The sequence below is a fragment of the Silurus meridionalis genome, chromosome 11 (genome assembly GCF_014805685.1).
Source record: "Silurus meridionalis isolate SWU-2019-XX chromosome 11, ASM1480568v1, whole genome shotgun sequence".
Lineage (NCBI taxonomy): Eukaryota > Metazoa > Chordata > Actinopteri > Siluriformes > Siluridae > Silurus > Silurus meridionalis.
In genome coordinates this window covers 9,713,008-9,733,724 of record NC_060894.1, presented here as the reverse complement: position 1 = coordinate 9,733,724, position 20,717 = coordinate 9,713,008, and the positions used below count along the sequence as shown (strand labels likewise).

At 36.8% G+C, this 20,717-nt stretch overlaps 1 protein-coding gene across 2 annotated transcripts in view; it reads right to left on the bottom strand.

The window, feature by feature from the left end:
* Window positions 1–1,248: 1,248 nt before the first annotated feature.
* The window catches only part of cntnap3 (contactin associated protein family member 3), a 143,235-nt gene continuing 123,766 nt past the window's right edge, over window positions 1,249–20,717 (bottom strand). For both annotated transcript variants that reach the window (XM_046861220.1, XM_046861219.1), the window contains 7 exons: window positions 20,160–20,399; window positions 16,138–16,362; window positions 13,556–13,689; window positions 12,229–12,316; window positions 8,146–8,364; window positions 5,694–5,759; window positions 1,249–2,850 (listed from right to left, as the gene is read on the bottom strand). In XM_046861220.1, the coding sequence (XP_046717176.1) occupies window positions 2,654–2,850; window positions 5,694–5,759; window positions 8,146–8,364; window positions 12,229–12,316; window positions 13,556–13,689; window positions 16,138–16,362; window positions 20,160–20,399 (1,169 nt within the window). In that variant the 3' untranslated portion in view covers window positions 1,249–2,653. The remainder of the gene's footprint in view (window positions 2,851–5,693; window positions 5,760–8,145; window positions 8,365–12,228; window positions 12,317–13,555; window positions 13,690–16,137; window positions 16,363–20,159; window positions 20,400–20,717) is intronic.

Below are 20,717 nucleotides of genomic sequence, written 5' to 3'. Positions count from 1 at the left end.
TATCTATTTCTATTATTTATGATAGTTTTTAATGTAGAAGATTGTGAGCTATTGGGCCTGTAATGATTTTAAGAAAGTATTTATTTTTTCCAAAACCCTTTCTAATATATAAACGCTGTGATGTACAGCATTTTGAAACAGCATCTGCAGTGTAATTTTACAATATATACTGTATTATCCAAAGTTTTGAAATAAGGTACAAACTGAATGCATTCTAAAAATGTAATCCTGAAGGCTTTCTTAGATAGTAAATTCCTTTGCTTTATACAGGTTTTTCTGAACATTTTTCAGAAAAAATAAAAAAAATAAAAAAACTTCCATATTGTATCCTGCCTCCAAATATGTCCTTATTTGTTGTGGAAATATAGAAAAACCTTTTCTACCATTTCTGCTAAAAAAATAAACAAAAAATACTGATGCTTATCATTTAAATGAAGTGGATTGTAAAAGATTCAGATAGTTGGCTTCTTTTGTATCCCATAATGTTTGTGTTTTTAGTGAAACTATCTCTGACCGCAAAAGAAATTAATTTATAGTGTTAACATTTTTCTAATAGTGTTCCAATCTAAATAAAATGTGAAAAAAAAAAAACCTTGTGAACTTGCAATTTGCAATGCAAAAAAGATGGGTTCTTCGCATAGTTGACTACTTTCTGCAGAGCTTCTTCTCAGAAGCCTCTCCGATAGGAAAACATTCTGGTATAGAGAGATGAGATAAAGAACTTTATTTAAATATGTTTCTTTTAAGAAAAAACCCTTGAAGTATTCTTTGGGAATATACCTATATATTTCCACTTGTTTTTTTCCATTGTCATTTTTAACTTTGCAGCAGTTTTTGTTGATAATAATAAGGAAAAATTTCAGTTCATGCAACTTAATGCTGGTCAGCAAAAAATATTAAAAGCTCAATAAAAACTCCCCAGAAAACACAAAAAAATTGCTAAATTACAATGTAAAAAAAAAAAAATCATCTAAAATCTTAAAAAAAAAAAAGGTGCATGGCAGCATTGGTTCATGGCAGTTTATTCAAATGTGCTTACATAGGTTGTATGCTTGTATGCACTGGACTTTGTTTATTGGAGTATATAGTGTGTCTAGGTAATGTTTGAAGGGTTTTGATTTTGGTTGTCAGTCTTGAAATGAATAAATGATGTAATGCAAGGTGTTTCTGTGGTACTGTCTAAGCTCTGAATTGGTTCCTACTGTAGTATGTTGTAAGTGTTGGTATTAAAGAAACAATCACAACTGATTTTTCTTTTAATCCAGGAATGTGTGCATAACACAAAGTGTATTTATTTCTGATAAATAATGAGACTTAAACAGTATTTGGGAGTGAAGTGACTGAGTTTTACCAAAGCCAGAATGCAGATTAACACTTTTAGCTTGGAAACATTTTCTTTTCTTTTATTCTTACACTCGTTCCCAAAAATGTAGTCATAGTTACAGTGTTTCAGTGTGCAGTGATTCAATGCACAGGAAGAAAGATTTCCCTTTTTTTTGTCCCTTTCTCTCTCTCACAATTAAATCCCCCAAAAAACACATTTTATTTTCATCCTGGAAATGCACAGAAAACAACGGGGAACCTTACGGATGCTCACTGAGAGCTTTCAGTCTAACAGAAGATTAATAGTGGGCACAAGAAAGCAAGGCCCGCTGTTGTCCACACAGAGCACAAATACCCCCCAAAAACACTCGACAACCTGAGAACCGAAACAATCACGCGAGAGAACATCAAACGCTACGCTTTTAGTTTTGATCTTCAAAAGACGATTCATCATCATCATTCTCATCATCAACAACAACAAAAAAAGCAGTTGACTTTTGGGAGTGATGAACATTTACTCCCATGTTCATTAGTGTGTGCCGCAAATATATTATATTATTTTTATGTTATATAAGCTACACAGATAGATTTACATACTCAATACTGCCCCTCAAAATACCATATATTTCACCAAAGTTATACAGTGGCATCCAACAGTCTGAGACTATTTATTATTTTTTTCATTTCATTGAAACAAACCAATTTTGAAATAAACAAACCAAAAAACTTAATCAAAATTGAAAAAAGGAAATGCTTCAATATTCAAGATTCTAGATCACTATTTATATTCAAGCAAGAGCGAAAGCTGGATGCACCGATTTGAAATTCAGAAAAATGAATTATTCATTCAAAAATGTAAAAAAAAATAAAAAATAAATAAAAATACTTCTAAGAATTCTAAATTTTTTAAATTATTTTTGGCATATTACATAAAGATACAAACGTCTCAGTCTTTTGGACTTCCCTGTATGTGTTTTGTACTAGTGTAGGTGTGGGATAGGGCATTTCAATAAAATCCTGCATAAAAGGCAACAGTTACAAAGAGATTGTTTTTTTTCCCCCATGTGTACATTTCAAAATAATATTTACAATCGATGATCATTGCACACATATTAGAAACATTTATTTTGTGGCAAATGTTGGAACTTTCCAGCCTATGTACAAAAAACATATGGGTGTAACTGTTTTCGAGTGTTTTCACCGGGTGTTTTGCTTCTCAACATCTTTTTAACAGCGTCCAACATCTCAGGTCAAAGCTCGGGACGAGATGTTTGTGTCCTGCGCTATCCTGGATTAGTCTGAAAGTCTGACCATCACAGAAAAGTAAACATCATATGAAATACTCTTTTTGGCTTTCATTGATCACACTGTGTTTGCCGTGGTCAGCATTCAACACTGTTTCAGGACCATCTTCCTCTTTTACTTCCTTCGACTCCTGGGTCTGAAACGTATCTTTCCGCCTGTAGAAGAAGCGTGCCATTATGGCCAGGCAGGCCAGGATCACAAATATCACGACAGCAATGACGCCTGGAAAAAAAACACACAATGTCAGATACGAGCGCAACGATGCAAAAGGAGATTCACTATTTGAAGATTCTTCTGCTCCTCTACCGTTTACACAAACCTTTATTAAAACCATAAAACCTCCTGTGGTATTATACATCTCCCTTCAATAGGCTGAGTGCCTTCTCCTAATGGCCTCACTGTAAGGCTGTGATATTTTTTTATAATGACACAGTAATTTCACAATTTATAAACAGTGCAACTAGATTGAACGTATTTCTTTTTTTATTTGGTAAAGGAAACGCCATGTGCGTTGCGATTACACGCTCAGATCATGCCTTTAAAGCAGATAATGAGGTCTTTTTGAATTTTAATTTTGATACAAATCTTAATTTAGAGCCTGTTCTCCTTAGTTGATGGATTTACAGATAAATCAGATGACTGATGTAATTAAGCAAAGAAATTTGTGACTTGATAGTACATCGTTTCTATATTTTTTCTTGTTCATCTTTTCTTTTCACAAAGGACCGGCTGAACGTCCTGTCAGAAAGCACCATTTCCTGAGCACTTAGTTTTCTGCGTTCTGTTAAGCACCGTGTATGCAATTACTTGAGGTAAAAAGAGGCATCTAATTGAAGTGGCCCAAAAATACATCTCGGTTTTAATTTAATGCCACATTAATCCACTCAAGAAAGAGGATATTTGAAGATGGCAGTGAAAAAAGTTCCTCGAATCAGCAAATAATTTCTTACAAAAATGTGGAAATTCATTTTGGTGTTCTTAGGAACTTTTCTATTAAGTTGAAGTGAACTGTGCAGCATCTGGGGTTTTTATGTGCTATTTGTTCTGGCTGTTGCAGTCTTGATTGGAATTAGTCAGGAGGTGTTTATTAGGAAAGGAATAAGGCTGTTATCATGCACACAGGGTTGGTACGATATGGAAAGTGGTGGAAGCTGACCACTGCTATGCCATAAACTGCAATATTTTTGCATAACAGCAGTCTGGAGCACGCTATTTGGCTTATAATACAGTGATTTACCAATGAGTACAATGTTTACTTCTTTAAATGAATGACATTTAACTGTTTATAGCAATGTTGTGGAACATCTCGGGGACAAGATCGTTTTTGCATTAGAGCTTTCAGTAATAGACATCTCTCATTAGTCTATTTCTTCTGAACAGAAGGTGCTTTTAATAACCACACTAATGAATAAACTATAATGAATAGGTATTCTGTGTCAACCATATGAACATGCGCTGTTTCCATGATGAGTCTTGTTCCTCTCAAGGTTTCTTCCTCATATTGTCTAAGGGAGTTTTTCCTTATCGCCCATTGGCTCACTCGTTAGGTAAAGAATTTCAAATGTATACTCTCAATCTATTTATTTGTGTAAGGCTGTTTTGTGACAATATTCATTGTTAAAAACGCTGCACAATTTAAAAGACTTAACCCAGGACCCAGTTTAAAAAAAAAGAAAATAAAACTTGGATGGATGACTGTAAGAATTACTTTGTTAAACAACAAACCAGCACAATCTCAACAATAACAATAAGGAATGATAGCATAATACAACAATGGATGATCATAGTTTCATCAACGACTCCAAATACCAACATTTAACGTCACATTTAAACATGGCCGCAGTGAACTGCAAAATGCCATTCATATGCTCTCAGTCACTGAGCTACTGCTCAAGCACACTGGTAGTTCAAGCACAATATAAACAAACACTCGATTTGTGAAGTATATAAGTCTGAACAGCTGATATTTACCAAGCTGATGATTCACCCGCCTCGCTATTTTGATATTCTGACCTGTGTCATTCCTGTTTCTACCATTACCTTGACAGATCTACCACTGCGTTTTATATATTAATCTATAATAATCTATACTGTCTGAACAGTAGGATTCGAACAGTCAGGTAAACTGCTTTATTCTAAAGGTTTATTAATTGCACTTCTCTTAACAGGATTGTTTGCATAGAAATAACTTTTATAACAATTATATAGTGGACATATTACAATTTCACAAAATCATGTGGAATTGTTCACATGGTCGAAATTAAAATTTTATATGGAAGGAGTCTATAGTTTTACTTAACATAAATGCGGATGCCAGCAGAATTCTTGGTAGCATGACAAACTGGAGGTTTAACAAATATTAAAATAAAAAAAGACTAAAAAGAAAAGATACAAGAGCTGGAGTGAAAACAGTTGCTCTAGCGTAAGTGAAAACGGGAATCGATTTGTTTCAGAGGCAACCCATAATGTATAAAAGTATGATGTCCTGTCAGTTAATAAATTAAACAAAAATGGTAAATTGCTTTATTGTGAGAGGAATTAAATAATTAGCTGTTATTGGAAAAGAACCAGCTTGGTGGTGGTAATGGTAACTCCTCTGACACTGGAGACTCCTTCCAAAAATGCAAAAAAAAGGCATCTCACCACAGAAAGTTTTTTTAAAAACACGTTTAAAAAAACAAACTGTTACTATGAAAAAAATAACACGTTCAAAAAAGCGCACTGATGATTAAAATTACCTGTGATTAAAATTAGAGATAAAAACTACTGTCTAAGCAGCTGTTATGGAAAATTAATCGCTTCCTCACTAATCCGATTTGGTGTTTCACTCCGTCCTCTTTAATATTGTGATAAACTAAAAGGAGTTTTTATGTTTTCAGTCGATAATTTTGCAGGAGCAGCGTTAGCAGTCTGTCTTGCAAATGTGCAATTGTACAGCAGAAGTGCAGACGTGTTAAAGGCAGAGAGGGAATAGAAAAAAAAGCAAACAGAATCAGCTTCTCTGAAGGAACACTCATTTCCTCATCAGCTTAAAAACGAGCAGAGTGCACTAAGACAGCTGTTACCTCCAATCAAAGCCGAGTCACCGCTGATTGCATTGACTACAGGCTCTCCTACAGTACCCACATGATCTACAGCAAAAAGGAAAGAAGAGAAAGAAGAGACACACATAGCATCATACTCTGCATTCACAAGAGTGCGGTGCAGAGAGGCAGTAAAGCATGAAAGTGGAAACCAAGAGAAGAAAGGATGCAAATTAAATTCCCTTGCATGCAGATTAATAAACTGATTGGCCACATTTGAGCCTTAATTTAATTATCGCCATAGAGGCTGTCACAGGGCTATAGACACTTTTTTACTTTAGACCTTTATAAGGAAAAAAAAATCCATTTTGCCATACCATTCCTTTTTAAAAGGAAGAGCCTATACTTCCTGGAGTGAATTTTACTTTAATCCATGCATACCTTTTATTCATTTAACCCCATCAGTCTGTTTCCATCTTAAATCCTGGTTTTTGTCTTTCTACATAAATGTTTAGCCACGTTTTATTGATTTTTGAACACTAAGTAAGTAAACACAACCACAGGTTTAGACATGGGAAGAACTGTACTCCACATAAAACCACTCCACAGTGCTGCTTGACACAAACTCTTATAAATCTTATATCTGATGCATGCAAAGCTATATCCAGATAAGCCAGATGCATTCTGTTAACATGTCCTGTGCACACAATCTTACGGGTTGTGTCGTACTGTTGTATAGTATGATATGCATTGTGTTTGTAAGCATAGTCTGTGCAGATCCCACTCTGGACTCTAGCCCTGGCCTTTCTGCACTCCAGCCTAGTGAAGCCATGCCTACCTCCAAGTAGATGATGTCACAATAAAGTGACTTTATAAAGTCGGGTCAGAAGCCAGGATACCCAGCTTGCTTTTTGCCGACACACAATTTTGTTTCGTGATTTTGTTTTGGTGTTTTGCATAAGTCTGGTTACGACTTTTCTGAGTTTGCCTTGTCCTTTGTAATATGCTTGATTAGTCATGGACAAAGTATACAAACCATGTACTTGAATTAAAGTACAGGTACAGTAGGCAAAATATTACTTCAGTAAAAGTAAAAGTGCTCCCTTTAAACTTTCACTTGAATAAAAGTCTAAAAGTATTTGCCTTTAAATGTACTTTTGTATACAAAGTACTAAATCTTTATGCCTATAATATCATTTTTGTCACAAAACTCTTGCATAATCAACTCAGTTTATGTGAAATAACTCTTAGCACACCAATCTATTAATAGAATGATATTAATGATTCAAACACTGATTGATATCTATTAAAATAATCATAAACTCAAACCTTTCTTTTCAGCTAGCTCAGAAGTTTTTTATCCACTCATAAATAAAAAGGAACAACTGATTTTGCAAAATGTAGTTGGGTAAAAAGTAAGATATGTGATTTTGAAATGTAGTGAAGTTAAAGTAAAAGTATCATTTACTTATTTACTGTCTATCACTGTGTTTGATTGGCCATTTTGTGAATAAGTGGAATATTGTAACCTATATAAATATATGCACATATTTGTGTGGTCACTTTCACTGCTAGTAGTGGTGTGGCTGCCATTTGTGTTGGCGGTGGGTTTCTTCCCTGTTTTTAATGAGGAAGTTCAGGAAAATTGTTTGTCTTTCTTTTAGTGTTCATTTTGTACGTAATTTATATTTTATTAAAAAAATTGTTTTGTTTGTTAATTTAGCCTTGGTCCACCCTGAAGTTTACCCCAGTGTTTGCATGTACAGTACATATTTCAATATATAACTCCCGCTCAGTGTTCATGCTCCTTTCTATATCTATCAGGATAACGTATACATTACATCCACATCCTACATACACCACACTGTACCTTTAATCATGCTGTGAGGCCCAACCCTAGACTGGGTCATAACAGTAAGCAGTGAAAAACATAACTCTTTGGCCACAATCACCAATAAAGCAGACTGTAGAGTAGAATTTGGTGAAAAGAACAGCAAAAGGTTAAACATGTGGATCTATTATGATTCCGGGTTGTGTGGCATCCAGTGAAACAGGAAACATTGCAGCGGTACATGGAAGAATAGATTTAGGTATCTGCAAATTCTGGAAGCAAAACTGGCTTTCTGCAGGACAATAATCCTAATTCTTCAAGAAATAGAAGCTTAATTTATGGATTAAAAATGATATGAAAATAGTGTCAGTAGGCAGAGTTTAAACATGATTTGTGAAAGACAAATCGCCAAACTAGAAGTGGAATTATGGATGCAAATTCATGATTAGAAATAGCCCTTGTTTTGGTATCTACCACAGAGGGTGTGCTTTTAAAGATTACAGTTTTGTTATTGTGGTTGTGTTTACTTTGTTTCTTTTCAAATGTAAATTGTTTAAACTTTTACACTTTGAACCATAGTTCTGAGGCCTGAGCTTTATGGAGCTACATGGGACAAAGTTAGAGGGAACTTTGGCTATCGGATGGATGCGATGTGGCGAGTACCCGACAGGGAGTGGGTGGTTTCGGCCGCATAGGGACTGGATGACGAGGACGAGCCGCAGTTGGACTCAGTCAGTGTCCCTGTGACAGCAACAGGACTGGTATGTGGATAAAGCAGCGCTGCTTTCAGAGGAGAGATGGAGTTGAACTGGACCACTGACAGGCAGCCGGTAAAGCCCTGAGAAGTTAGATGACTTATCTCTGTATCCGACTCATCATACTCTGTGGATATACATGCACACACACACACACACACACACACACACACACACACACACACACACACACACATATAAATGTCAAAGTTCATTCTATAGACACTATAAAGACTGGGAGTAACAAGGAAAAGCCATCCATCTCTTTCTCTTTTTTACACTTTTTTTGTCTCTCTCTGCATTTTGCTTTCTCTATCTGCCACTCTCTCTTTGTTTCTTAATATTTATTTCCATCTCTTTCTGTGCTTCACCCTTTCTGACGTCAAACTTTTTATTTCGCTCCATATGTCTGTCTCTCCTCCGGTCAATCTATCTGTCGGTCTGAATTTCGAAAATGAATTAATTAGTTAAATACGTATTAAAAAAAAAGCTAGTTAAATTATTTAAAAAAAATATTGTAAAATATTGTAAAAGTGTTTAGTTAACTCCTTTTCTTCTATAATGCAATGATGTTACAAAAATCTATTTGTCTGTCTGTCTGGAACACATTCCCAAAAAACTGGAGGTAATTAAACAGCAAATCAATCAATCAATCAATCAATCAATCAATCAATCAATCAATCAATCAATCTGTCTGTCTGTCTGCCTGCCCGCCTGCCTGCCTGTCTGCCTGCCTGTCTGTCTGTCTGTCTGTCTGTCTTGGTAGGAATAGTTATTAACTTTTAAAAGCACACACTGTACACATATTTATTTTTAAATAACTCCAGCTACTAGCTGTGGGCTACAAATAACTTTTATGAAGGCTACACTTTAGATAAAGGCACAATTATAAAACTTAAAAAATATTTATTGGTTTACAACCCCAATTCTATAAATGTTGGGGTGCTGTGTAACAAAATGCAATGTTTGGTAAATCTCACAAACCCATATTTTAAACCATGGAAATGTACTAATTAAATGTTCTTAATGAATAGTACATTTAATCAATTTAATTTCTTGAATTGTATAATCTCAGATACTTTGCTCACTTTTCTCACTTATCTGAGCCACAGTTTAAGAAAAAGAGTGCAACGGGGAACTGAAATCAGAATCAGATAATGTTTACATAAAATGTCTGAGTAAAAAAAAAACGTATTTAAGAAAATGACAAACCGCCGGGATTTTCACCCGTAACAGTTTCTAGAGTTAATACAAAATGGTGCAAAAAAAACAAAAAACATTTTCGAGCAGCAGACATAAAAGAGGACAAAGTTGAATAGTCAGACTGGTCTAAGCTATCAGGACGGCTTAAAAACTTCAATAACTGCTCTTTATGACTGTATTGAACAGGAAATCATTGCTGTACATAATAAAGCACTGTTACATGCACTTTGAATTAGCCTGAAAGAAAATTACATAATTACACAATTAATTGTTTTGACTGTTCATCATAAAAAGTATTCTACCATTTATTTCTTACATTGCTATTATTTGTTCTTATTTCATAGGCAAGCATCTTCATTGAAAAAAATATATATATTTTTTGCCCATTTAGCCTGATGATTTAGATGATTATATTATTGATTATATGAACGAATGTATTCACACACATTTTTACACTGTACTTACTTATATAAAAGAGGATTCTTCCAAGGAAGCAGCAGTTTAATCCTGACATAAAAGCCTCCTCTCTTTTTGTCCCTTGATTCCTCCAAGAGCATTTAAGAATTATGTCCATAACGATGGTGGACTTCAATCAATTTTTGTGTCACAGGCTGACAGACGATTGAGGAATCTAGAAGGCATCGATCAGAGTTTTGGGAGGCATCCATTGACCAATTTTTATTTTTTAAAATATTGAAAGCTTCTGACATGTTTACTGCAGATTTTTTTTCCAAACCAGTGTTTCTAATGCACATGAAGTCTCAAGACTCCTCGACCTCCAGCTTTTCCCTCTACTTGTTTCATCTTTTATTCTGTATTTATTACCGTGTTATGATCGATGCCTGGAATCATTAGGAATGACAGAAAATGCTCTTTTATGTTTCTGTTTTAAACTCTTATGGAAAAATTATCCTAAAAATCAGATCAAGTTAGATGTGGGAATGTGCGTAATCTGGTCAGATGGTCTCACGGCAACAGAGATTGATTTAAAAAGTGAAACAGTGTGGTGAGTCAAGCAATGATGAAGTCCTGAGAGGTTTAAATAATTTGTTGGTGGGCTGGTACGATGTGCTACTGGGAATAAAGACTAGAGTACTGTGTAAAAGTCTGATACCACCACCAGCTATGTAGTTTTAGCAAAGTTTTAAATATTCAAATTTTAAAGCAAAATGGCTTCTTTCGGCAAAAGTCAGCACCCACACACCCTTTTGAACTAATCACATTTTTAACACTTTTGTAAAAACTGTCATGAGATTTTCTGAAGAACTGTATATTATACAAGGCTTCTTTCAGAACTTCCCAAAGTTCTTCTTAGCTGTACTGTATGTTGTCTTTTATTTTTTTCCGTTGTGCAGGTGATCTTACCCATACTGTCTCTCTAATGTTTAGTTAAGGAATATGTGGAGGCTGGTCAATGACTGTTTTATTAGCTGCTTTTCTCTCCAAATATAATTTCACTGTATTAGCAGTGTGCTTCGGATCGATTCATAAAAAATAAAACTATTTCCAATCATGTGCTCTCCATAAGGAATGGAATGATTCATTTAAATCTGCCGGTACATGTGCAGAAATGCATATCCACACCAGGACAGGCCCTCCACCATGTTTCACTGAAAGCTCCATGCACTCATATTTTCCATCTCTCTTCAACTTTTTTCCCGACATATTGTTTACGAATTGATGAATTGAAACTTAGATTAATCACTCCATAATAATACTCTTTTCCAGTGATCTTTGTAAGCTTTGTGATATGCACTTTGTGAAAAGTGCTATAGAAATAAACTTGACTTGACTTGACATATCTTAGCCTTTTCACCCTGTTCTCTTCTGTAAAAGTAGTTTCTTGGCTGTTACCCTTCCACAAAGACCATTCCTGATCAAGTTTCATTGGACTGTAAAAGGGTCAACTTGGCATCCTGATGAAGACGCCAGATTCTGAGATAGGCCTTGGCTGGACATCTTCTTGTCTCTCAAAAGAGACTCTTCCCATCAAATCAGTTTTCTTGGCCATTTAGCCCCTTTTTTGACCTTGACCTCATCTGATTCTTCAATTTTCTTTATAACAGCTTGTATTTTGATTACCCATTTAGTTTGCTGATTTCCCTTTGTAAATGGCCTTGCTGATGCAAAAGTCTTTGCAATGATCTTTGACATTTTAAATAGATTGATATGATTGAAAGTTGGTCTTAATATTAAGCTTTCAAATAACTAATATATGAACGATATATATATATATATATATATATATATATATATATATATATATATATATATATATATATATATGATATGAATTTTCTATATCTTTTGGTTGTATTCTACTCAAGAACCTCAGAAAAAAAATTGTATGGCCATTATACTATTGCTGGAGCAACAAAGCTAATGATGGCATAAGACATCTGCACAGTTTGGTATATATATTTTCATTGAGCAACATCGAGCAACCCTACACCCTTAATTCACCTCACTGGCTGCCTGAACAATCTTTCCCTGCCCCTTGAAGCAGTTACCCGTCCCAGACATTTCATCTTTCCAGTCCTGCTCTAAAATGCACATAATATTCTATAATGATCAATTATGTGGACATTCCACTCGCAATTCTTTGAGAGCCCAGCAGTCCATTTCTTTTTTCTATTATAACTGAAAGCACAGGCTGGGAACAGAAGCATGAAAGCACTGTACAGATGAGAGCAAACAATCTTAGAGTTTATTTTTTTCATTTTTTTTTTTTTTTTTACTAATAGGCAGCCCAGACAGACGTCGACGGCATTTTAATGGCCTTACTCACCAGGCACTCTCCCGATGATGATGGCTTTGATGGCATTGAAGTCAACATCTGATGATAGGTTGAAGTCTTCCCTTGCGTTCTGATCAATCTAGAAGACACAAAAAAGAGCTCCAGTAAACAGGGACGACTGTCACACTGTAAAAGGGCTTTAGAACGTTCATGTTTCAAATGCTCAGGAGTGTTATTCATCCATGCCAAGGCTTTTTTTTTTAATTAAAGCTGCTCTTCAAAGCCGGTTAAACATGCCGTTGTGTGGCGCAGAGCCTCTTATTGCGCTGCAGGGGAAAGACAAATTGGGAAGCGCTCGAATCAGGGAGAAAGAAAGATTGCCGAGATGAGCTCACATCTTTGAAACACAATTATCATGAAGGCTTAGACTAATTGGTGAAGGTTATCTACCGAGTAACACTCGTCCGAGATGCATTCCAGCTCCACACAGAAGATTGCATATTGACTCAAGAGTTGAACTAAAGAAAAGTACAACTTCTTTTCAAACAATGCATTTCAGGTACAGTAGAAATGACTGAGTTTTTAATTTCTTCAACAAAGCAAGGTCTACAACACTACCTCCACATTGACCATAGGACTATGCTATCAGACTTAAACTATCAAACTACCGATGCTGAGTATTTCCCCTCTCTGCAACTGAAACCAAGGCCATAGAGAAATATATATTATTTGACAGATCATCGAAGCCCAAACCCATTTTGCCACCCATCATCACCCCAGCCTGCTGGGACATATTGAAGCACATTCAGAGAGCACAAGCCCATAAACCTGCTCCGCCTGATTGCCCTTCCAACAGTATGTTTTCGCTGAACTATGACCCAGGGTCATGCTTTGGGTGTACACCTCGCTCAGCACAGGGCATCCAAGGATCCAAGGAACATCTTCGGGGCAAAGTTTACTTCCTGTTGTTAGCCTTTTTAGCCAGTGTCCATGATAAGCTATGTTGCGGAGTATTGTGTCTCCTAGCGCATATCAGGCTGTTACTTTATTCCATGTTCTTAGACCTGGTCTTTCTTAAGACCTTACTTAAACTAACAGAGTTATAGGCTGATGTAACTTAGGTTGGAATCTAGCATACCAGTGTACATTAATTTATTGATGGAGACTCAAAGCACTTTTGTACATTGCTCTGTACAAGGGCATCTGCTAAATGCCACAAATGTAAATATAAATATATACATTATGCTATATATCAGATTGTGTTTTTTTTTTTTTTTAAAGAAAAGATTTAGACTTTCTTGTCTTTATATATAGAAAGGCTCAGTAATGCAATAACATTCACATTTATCATTATTTAAAAGTGATATCTCTATCTGACCTGAATACTGAGGTTTTCTAGGACTCTTCGTATTGACACTCGGTGCAGCTGTCCATTGGCCAGGCTCTTTGCACTCGATCTGAAGACGTCAGCATCTCGGTTATTCTGCAGTTTGTACTTCACCTCCAGTTGACCTTCAGAAAGCACAGAATATCCTGTTACACATGAGATGCTGCCTCTGCAGTCCTTTGGTAACAAAGAGTCACAATGAATAATACAGAATCTATAATCTACCTGATTACAGCGGGATGGGAAAGTCAATGCACATCGACACTAACTCACATTTACGGAACGATAAAGCTGTCTGTTGAGAAGATTAGTGTTTAAGCCACTGACAATAGCACACATTACAAGTTCATTTTCATATATTTGAGGAATTAGTGGCCAGCTCGTTTTAATGGCAAAACTAAGGAACTAATGTAATTCAATACATAATGACTGTTTAAATGAATGTTCCCCAAATAGAATAGAATAGAATGGAATAGCCTTTATCTGTCACATATACACTACTACTGAATTAGAAAAGAGTACAGCTTTCTTGATACATTTTACAAAAAAAACAATGATTGAAAAAATGTTTTGAGAAAAATTTGAGAGCAGGGACCATTTGGGGAAATACTGTCAAAATGAATAGTGTATATAAATAGTCTTGTGTGAAGTGAACTTGCTCATAACTGAAGGATGCCTTTATACTCTAAAGAACACGCATCGTTTTACATGTAGAGTAACACAAGATGTCTAAAACTGTCAACGATCTGCAAAACTGTCAACTGCCCCATCGAACACTGATTTCCTTGGCTGATCAGATCATCTAATGCTATTAATAAAGCAAGACTTCATTTGACTGGAGACTAAGATAAAGGTGAATTGATCTAACGCTATTAAAGCATGATTACAAAAAGTAATAAAGCATGATTGCTAAAAAGGCCAGACATTGCTAAATAATGGTAAGGGTTTTTTAAATGAATTTTTTTTGTATATAATTTTTTATATAAAACTTTTTTATGTGCATCATATAATGCTTGCTCATATTGGAAAATTAAGTCCAATACATTAAAAAAGTAAAAATAATAAGTGCAATAAAAAAGTACACTACATGCTCTGAAATCCGGTCCTGGCATTCCCCCAGCCCTGTATGTGTAATTTAGTGTTTTACATGTGCTTGTACAGTATACAAACCATTAGGCATTCATAATTCATATTTTGCTAATTATTTTTGACACAAAAGTAGTGATGTCTAGTTCTAATGCATAGTGTTACAAAAATCGTCTGCAAGAAAGAGTCAACAGAAGGAATTCTTTCTCCTTCATCCTCACCACACAAAATAGAGCATTACATTTATGAAAATAATTTTTTACATAGCTATGATAAATAAATATCTTATTGAAGACAAGTACTGTGGACTGATGAAATTCTGGCCAGAATCGCCAAAGGTAATATGCTTTGTAAAAATTGAGAAGGATGGGATTGAAAAAAATCCTTGCCACCTGTTGAACAGGGGGCTGGATCTGTTAAATTTCAGGGGTTCTACAATTGATCCAAAACTCAAAATGCAAGAAATGTTTCAACAAGTGCAATTTAGAGCTATTTTGTCATCTGAATTCTTATTTTTTTTTCAAAGTGTTATACTGTTTGCTAATTCCCATGCATATTCATGCATTAAAAATGGTAATGAAATGAATTATTCCTTTCATTACCATGAGAAGACCTGTAAAGACTGTTCTATCACATTTTTAACCACAGGAATAAAACAAATAAACCTAATTTAACCCTTACTCAGGAAAAAAGTCCACCACTGCAGTCCATAATTCACTCCAGAGCATCTCCTTACTGAAAGTGTCACTAATTGAAGTAAATCTAACTTTGACCTGAGAGGTTGATTGAAATGCTTCCTATGGACCTTCGGAACAATCAGTGCTTAATTATCTCACTTAGCCAGCCAAGCTAACTATCTCAAAAGGACATCGTCTTTTCACTAGCATTAGATTAACATTCATGTCTTCCCAAGCGTGTCCTCATACGTTTGAAATGTAAAATTCATTTTTGTTATCGCAACTGCCTTGATTCTAAATTTTGAGATATTGCTTGGAAAACCCGCTGAGAAAAGTGAAATATTGAAGGTCCAGAATTAGATCACATCCTCCTCTCCTGGGACTCTGTGCTAGATACATTTACTGGAGCAATCAGATGTGTTTATTTAATAGTTTAACATTTAGTCTCAGAAGGAATCCCTTCTTGTAGAAGTTACTTTTGTAAACAGATTATGTAAATTTTTGTGGCACTTGAATAGCAAACCTGTACATTATTTAATGCTATATCAAATCAGAAAAGATTAAAAATGGAACAAAATTCTCTATGTGCAGGGTATTGTTGGTGATAAGTGGCCTGAGAAAAAAACCCTGACATTTTCTATTACACAGAAAAGATGTTGACTAGTGGTGCTATTAGATCAGAGCACTGAAATCTGTTATCTATCAATAGCTTGACAATGAGACAATTAGCCTTTGAGTCTTAAGAGATTTCACCCTAAGCAGCAAAGAAAGAAATGAGATGGGATGGAGAAGATTAGCAAGATCTCACACCGTTCCTGTTCAGAAAGATGGCGAGGAACTCTCTGTAGTACGAGCTGGCATACAGGAGGATAACTGGCGCCTGGCTGGTGCGAAAACTCAGCGATACGTTCTCCCCTTTCAGTGTCAGGTCAGAGTACATGGAGGAGGACATCGCACTGCCATTTCTGATCAGCTCATATGGTTCCTTAAATGTGTAGGTCACAGAGGTGGCGGGTCGGAAAAATGCGGAAACCTCTGGAAAAATCAAAAGCAGGGGTTACTTGCACAAAGAAAGCTAATGAGTGATAAGGTGGACTTAAACTTCAGTGTTTTGCGGGATAGCAACTTAAACTTATTCAGATATTTACACCTATAATGCACACACACAAACACACACTCCAGAGGTGGGAAGTAACGAAGTACAAATACTTTTTCTGGTATCAGCACTTTACACTATTTATTTTTCAGACTTTTTTTTTTTACTTACACTCATTACATTTTTTATATAAATATTAGTACTTTTTTACTTAACGCAAATTAATTTTACAGCACTAATTTTATTAATGTGAATAATGCAGTGCACATTTCTGTTTGACCATTTTTATTATATATTTTCTTCTTCTTCTTCTTTCGGCTGCTCCCATTAGGGGTCGCCACAGCGGATCATCCGTCTCCATACCACCCTGTCCTCTACATCTGCCTCTTTTACACCAACTACCTGCATGTCTTCCTCACCACATCCATGAACCTCCTCCTTGGCCTACCTCTTTTCCTCCTACCTGGTGGCTCCATCCTCAGCATTCTTCTACCAATATAATTCATGTCCCTCCTCTGCACATGTCCAAACCATCTCAATCTTGCCTCCCTCACCTTGTCACCAAAACATCCTACATCGCTGTCCCTCTAATAAACTCATTTCTAATCTTATCCATCCTCGTCACTCCCAACGAAAACCTCAACATCTTCAGCTCTGCTACCTCCAGCTCCACCTCCTGTTTTTTACTCAATGCCACGGTCTCTAATCCATACAACATCGCAGGTCTCGCCACAGTCCTATAAACTTCCCCTTTCAATTTTTGCAGATACCCTACTATCACAAATCACTCCTGTCACTCTTCTCCACCCACTCCACCCTGCCTGCACTCTTTTCTTCACTTCCCTAACACACTCTCCATTACTTTGCACTGTTGACCCCAGGTACCTGAACTCCACCACCTTCTCCAGCTCTTCTCCCTGCAACCGCACCACTCCACTGCCCTCCCTCTCATTCACACACATGTATTCTGTCTTACTCCTACTGAGTTTCATTCCCCTTCTCTCCAGCGCATACCTCCTCCTCTCCAGGCTCTTCTCAACCTGCTCCCTACTCTCACCACAAATCACAATATCATCCGCAAACATCATAGTCCAGGGAGACTCCTGTCTGACCTCGTCCGTCAACCTGTCCATCACCACTGCAAACAGGAAAGGGCTCAGGGCCGATCCTTGATGCAGTCCAACCTTCACCCTAAACCAGTCTGTCGTACCTACTGCACACTTCACTGCCGTCACACTGTCCTCATACATGTCCTGCACCACCCTCACATACTTCTCCGACACACCTGACTTCCTCATACAATACCACAACTCCTCTCTTGGCACCCTGTCGTCGCCTTCTCTAAATCCACAAATACACAATGCAATTCCTTCTGTCCTTCTCTATACTTCTCCATCAACATTCTCAAAGCAAATAAGGCATCTGTGGTGCTCTTCCTCGGCATGAAACCATACTGTTGCTCACAGATGGTCACCTCTTCTCTCAGCCTGGCTTCCACTACTCTTTCCCATAACTTCATGGTGTGACTGATCAACTTAATTCCCCTGTAGTTACTGCAGGTCTGCACATCTCCTTTATGCTTAAAGATCGGTACCAGCACACTCTTCTCCATTCCTCAGGCATCTTCTCACCTTCCAAAATCCTGTTAAACAATCTGGTCAAAAACTCCACTGCCATCTCTCCTAAACATCTCACGCTTCTACCGGTATGTCATCTGGTCCAACCGACTTTCCACTCTTCATCCTCTTAATCGCTGCTCTCACTTCCTCCTTACTAATCCTATCTACATCCTGCTTCACCAACTCCACATCATCCAACCTTCTCTCTCTCTGATTTTCCTCATTCATCAGCTGCTCAAAATACTCCCTCCACCTTCTCAACACACTCTCCTCACTAGTCAACACATTTCCCTCTCCATCCTTTACTGCTCTAACTTGCAGTACATCCTTCCAGCTCGGTCCCTCTGCCTGGCCAATCGGTATAAATCCTTTTCTCCTTCCTTAGTGTCCAACCTCTCATACAGCTCCTCATACGCCTTTTCCTTGGCTTTCGCCACATCCCTCTTAACCTGCTGCCGCATCTCCTTGTACTCCTGCCTACTTTTCTCATCACTCTGTCTATCCCACTTCTGTTTTGCCAACTTCTTTCTCCTTATGCTCTCCTGCACTTCCTCATTCCACCACCACGTCTCCTTGTCTTGCTTTCTATTTTCAGATGTCACACCAAGACAGGGGGCGCTCTCTGCTGTCTCTCTCTCTCTCTCTCTCTCTCTCTCAGCTCTCTTAACAGACACATTAATAAAACAACCTCTCAGTAAATACCTGCCTTACAGACAATAAATATATGAATAGAAAACTAGTAATGTGTACTTTTAAATAAATTAATTCACAGAGAAACAAATATTCTCTGATTACATAATCCTTATAAAAGTTAGAACATATACAGTTTTTCGGTATCACCTCATTAACAGTTCGCGTTGAAACATAGCAAAGGTTCCGTTTGGTGTCCTGATAATTTCCGTACTTTAAAACACCACAATCACTTTAAAACATTTACAAGAATATTTTGTCTTCATGATCTATGTTGAGTGTGGTTTCACGAATAGTATACACACAATAATAAACATACATTTGCATAAAGCATCCATATTTGTCCATGCCCATGTTGATTAGAGTATTAAAAACCATTTAGAACAGACAAAAATGTGTGAATAAGTGATAAATCATGAGTTAACTTATGACTTATTAACTTATGACTTATCATGCAGTTAATCACGATTAAATTTTTTTTTAATCTATTGCCAGTCCTAATATTAATATGCTGTGAGGTCCAATTACCAGCGTGAAACTAAAACAGGTAGTGGTAATGGCTACTTTTTTACTTAAGTACACATTAAAGCCCAAACGTCTTTACTTTAACTTGAGTAAAAAATATAGTCAATACTTCAACTTTTACCAGAGTATTTTAAAACTAGTACCTGTACTTTTACTTAGGTGAAGTATGTGTTTACTTTTGCCGCCTCTGACACACACACACACACACACACACACACACACACACACACACACACACACACAATGAGACATTCATATTTTGCTACATTTTTACAGATGTCCTTATTGCAAGATGTTCCATTAGCATGAAAAGTTCTTTAGGTTTAATAAGCTGTTACCACACTTAGAAACATTATCCAGACATAGTTAACATTACCTTCTAGGCAGTTATTCGAATGTAGTAGTTAGCAAAAGGAAAAATTTACAGAGAAAACAGAGCACTGATATAGTGCCATTAGGCATTAAAGTCAACTATTTCTCTTCACAGAGAAAGTTCGAATGCAGCTTGACACTTATTTGTCTCTTGTCTATCCTGCTGTGCAGCTGAATTTTCATAGATTGCTTTGTGCTTTGTGTGAGATATACCCCATTTGCAGTCAGGTTAGAGAATTATATTGGCAATATTACTCTAAATCCAAAAGAAGAAGCATCCACTTCTTGCTTTAGGGGTCATAATACCTCTCCACCTCTAAATGATCAATCTTTGCCTGCTGACTGGTTGTCACAGGATGTGATCATAGGATTTTTTAAGTGTGGGGGTACTCTAACTTCCCAATCAGCAGCTTTCACTGATGTTAGCCATTGATAAGTAGCAAAATGCAATAATTCTGGTTTTTAAGGTACGGTGCATAAAATATGTCTGAAAGAACAAAATCCCAAACAAACAGCCTTCCTTTCCTCACCTTTGTGACAGAAAGTGCCAGAGTATGAGGAGGCTCCACAGTCACAGGTGAAGCCGTTATCTTTGTCTAGGCACTGACCCTGGTTTTGACACAGGTACCCATAGCTGCTGCAGTGGCCTGGGCATCCGGGACGGACACCGGGTGTGATCTTTGCTCGCTCCTCCAGATTCAGCGTTTTCCCGTTCAGCTTCAGTGACCGGATGCAGCCCAGAAAGCCCTTCTGCCTCGATGCAGTTCCACCTAAAGAACACAAAAAATTGGTAGTTTGTTCTCTTTTTGTTCACTACTCACTGATTATATACATCAATGAAGTGAATAGAGAAAAAAAAACCTGAAACCTCTGTGAAGGCAGAGACTCCAGAGTTGTTCCATGAACATAAGATGCTGTCAAAAACACTATCTCTAACTGGTGGATGCGGTTTTAAACAACAGAATGATGAAAAGGATGACGTAGGTGAAAAAGACAAAGTTGTCAATTGTGGATACACTCCATTATTTCTGTCTTGTCCAAGTTCAATCCCATGCACTGGTGCCTATTCACAACAAATGATCGGTGTG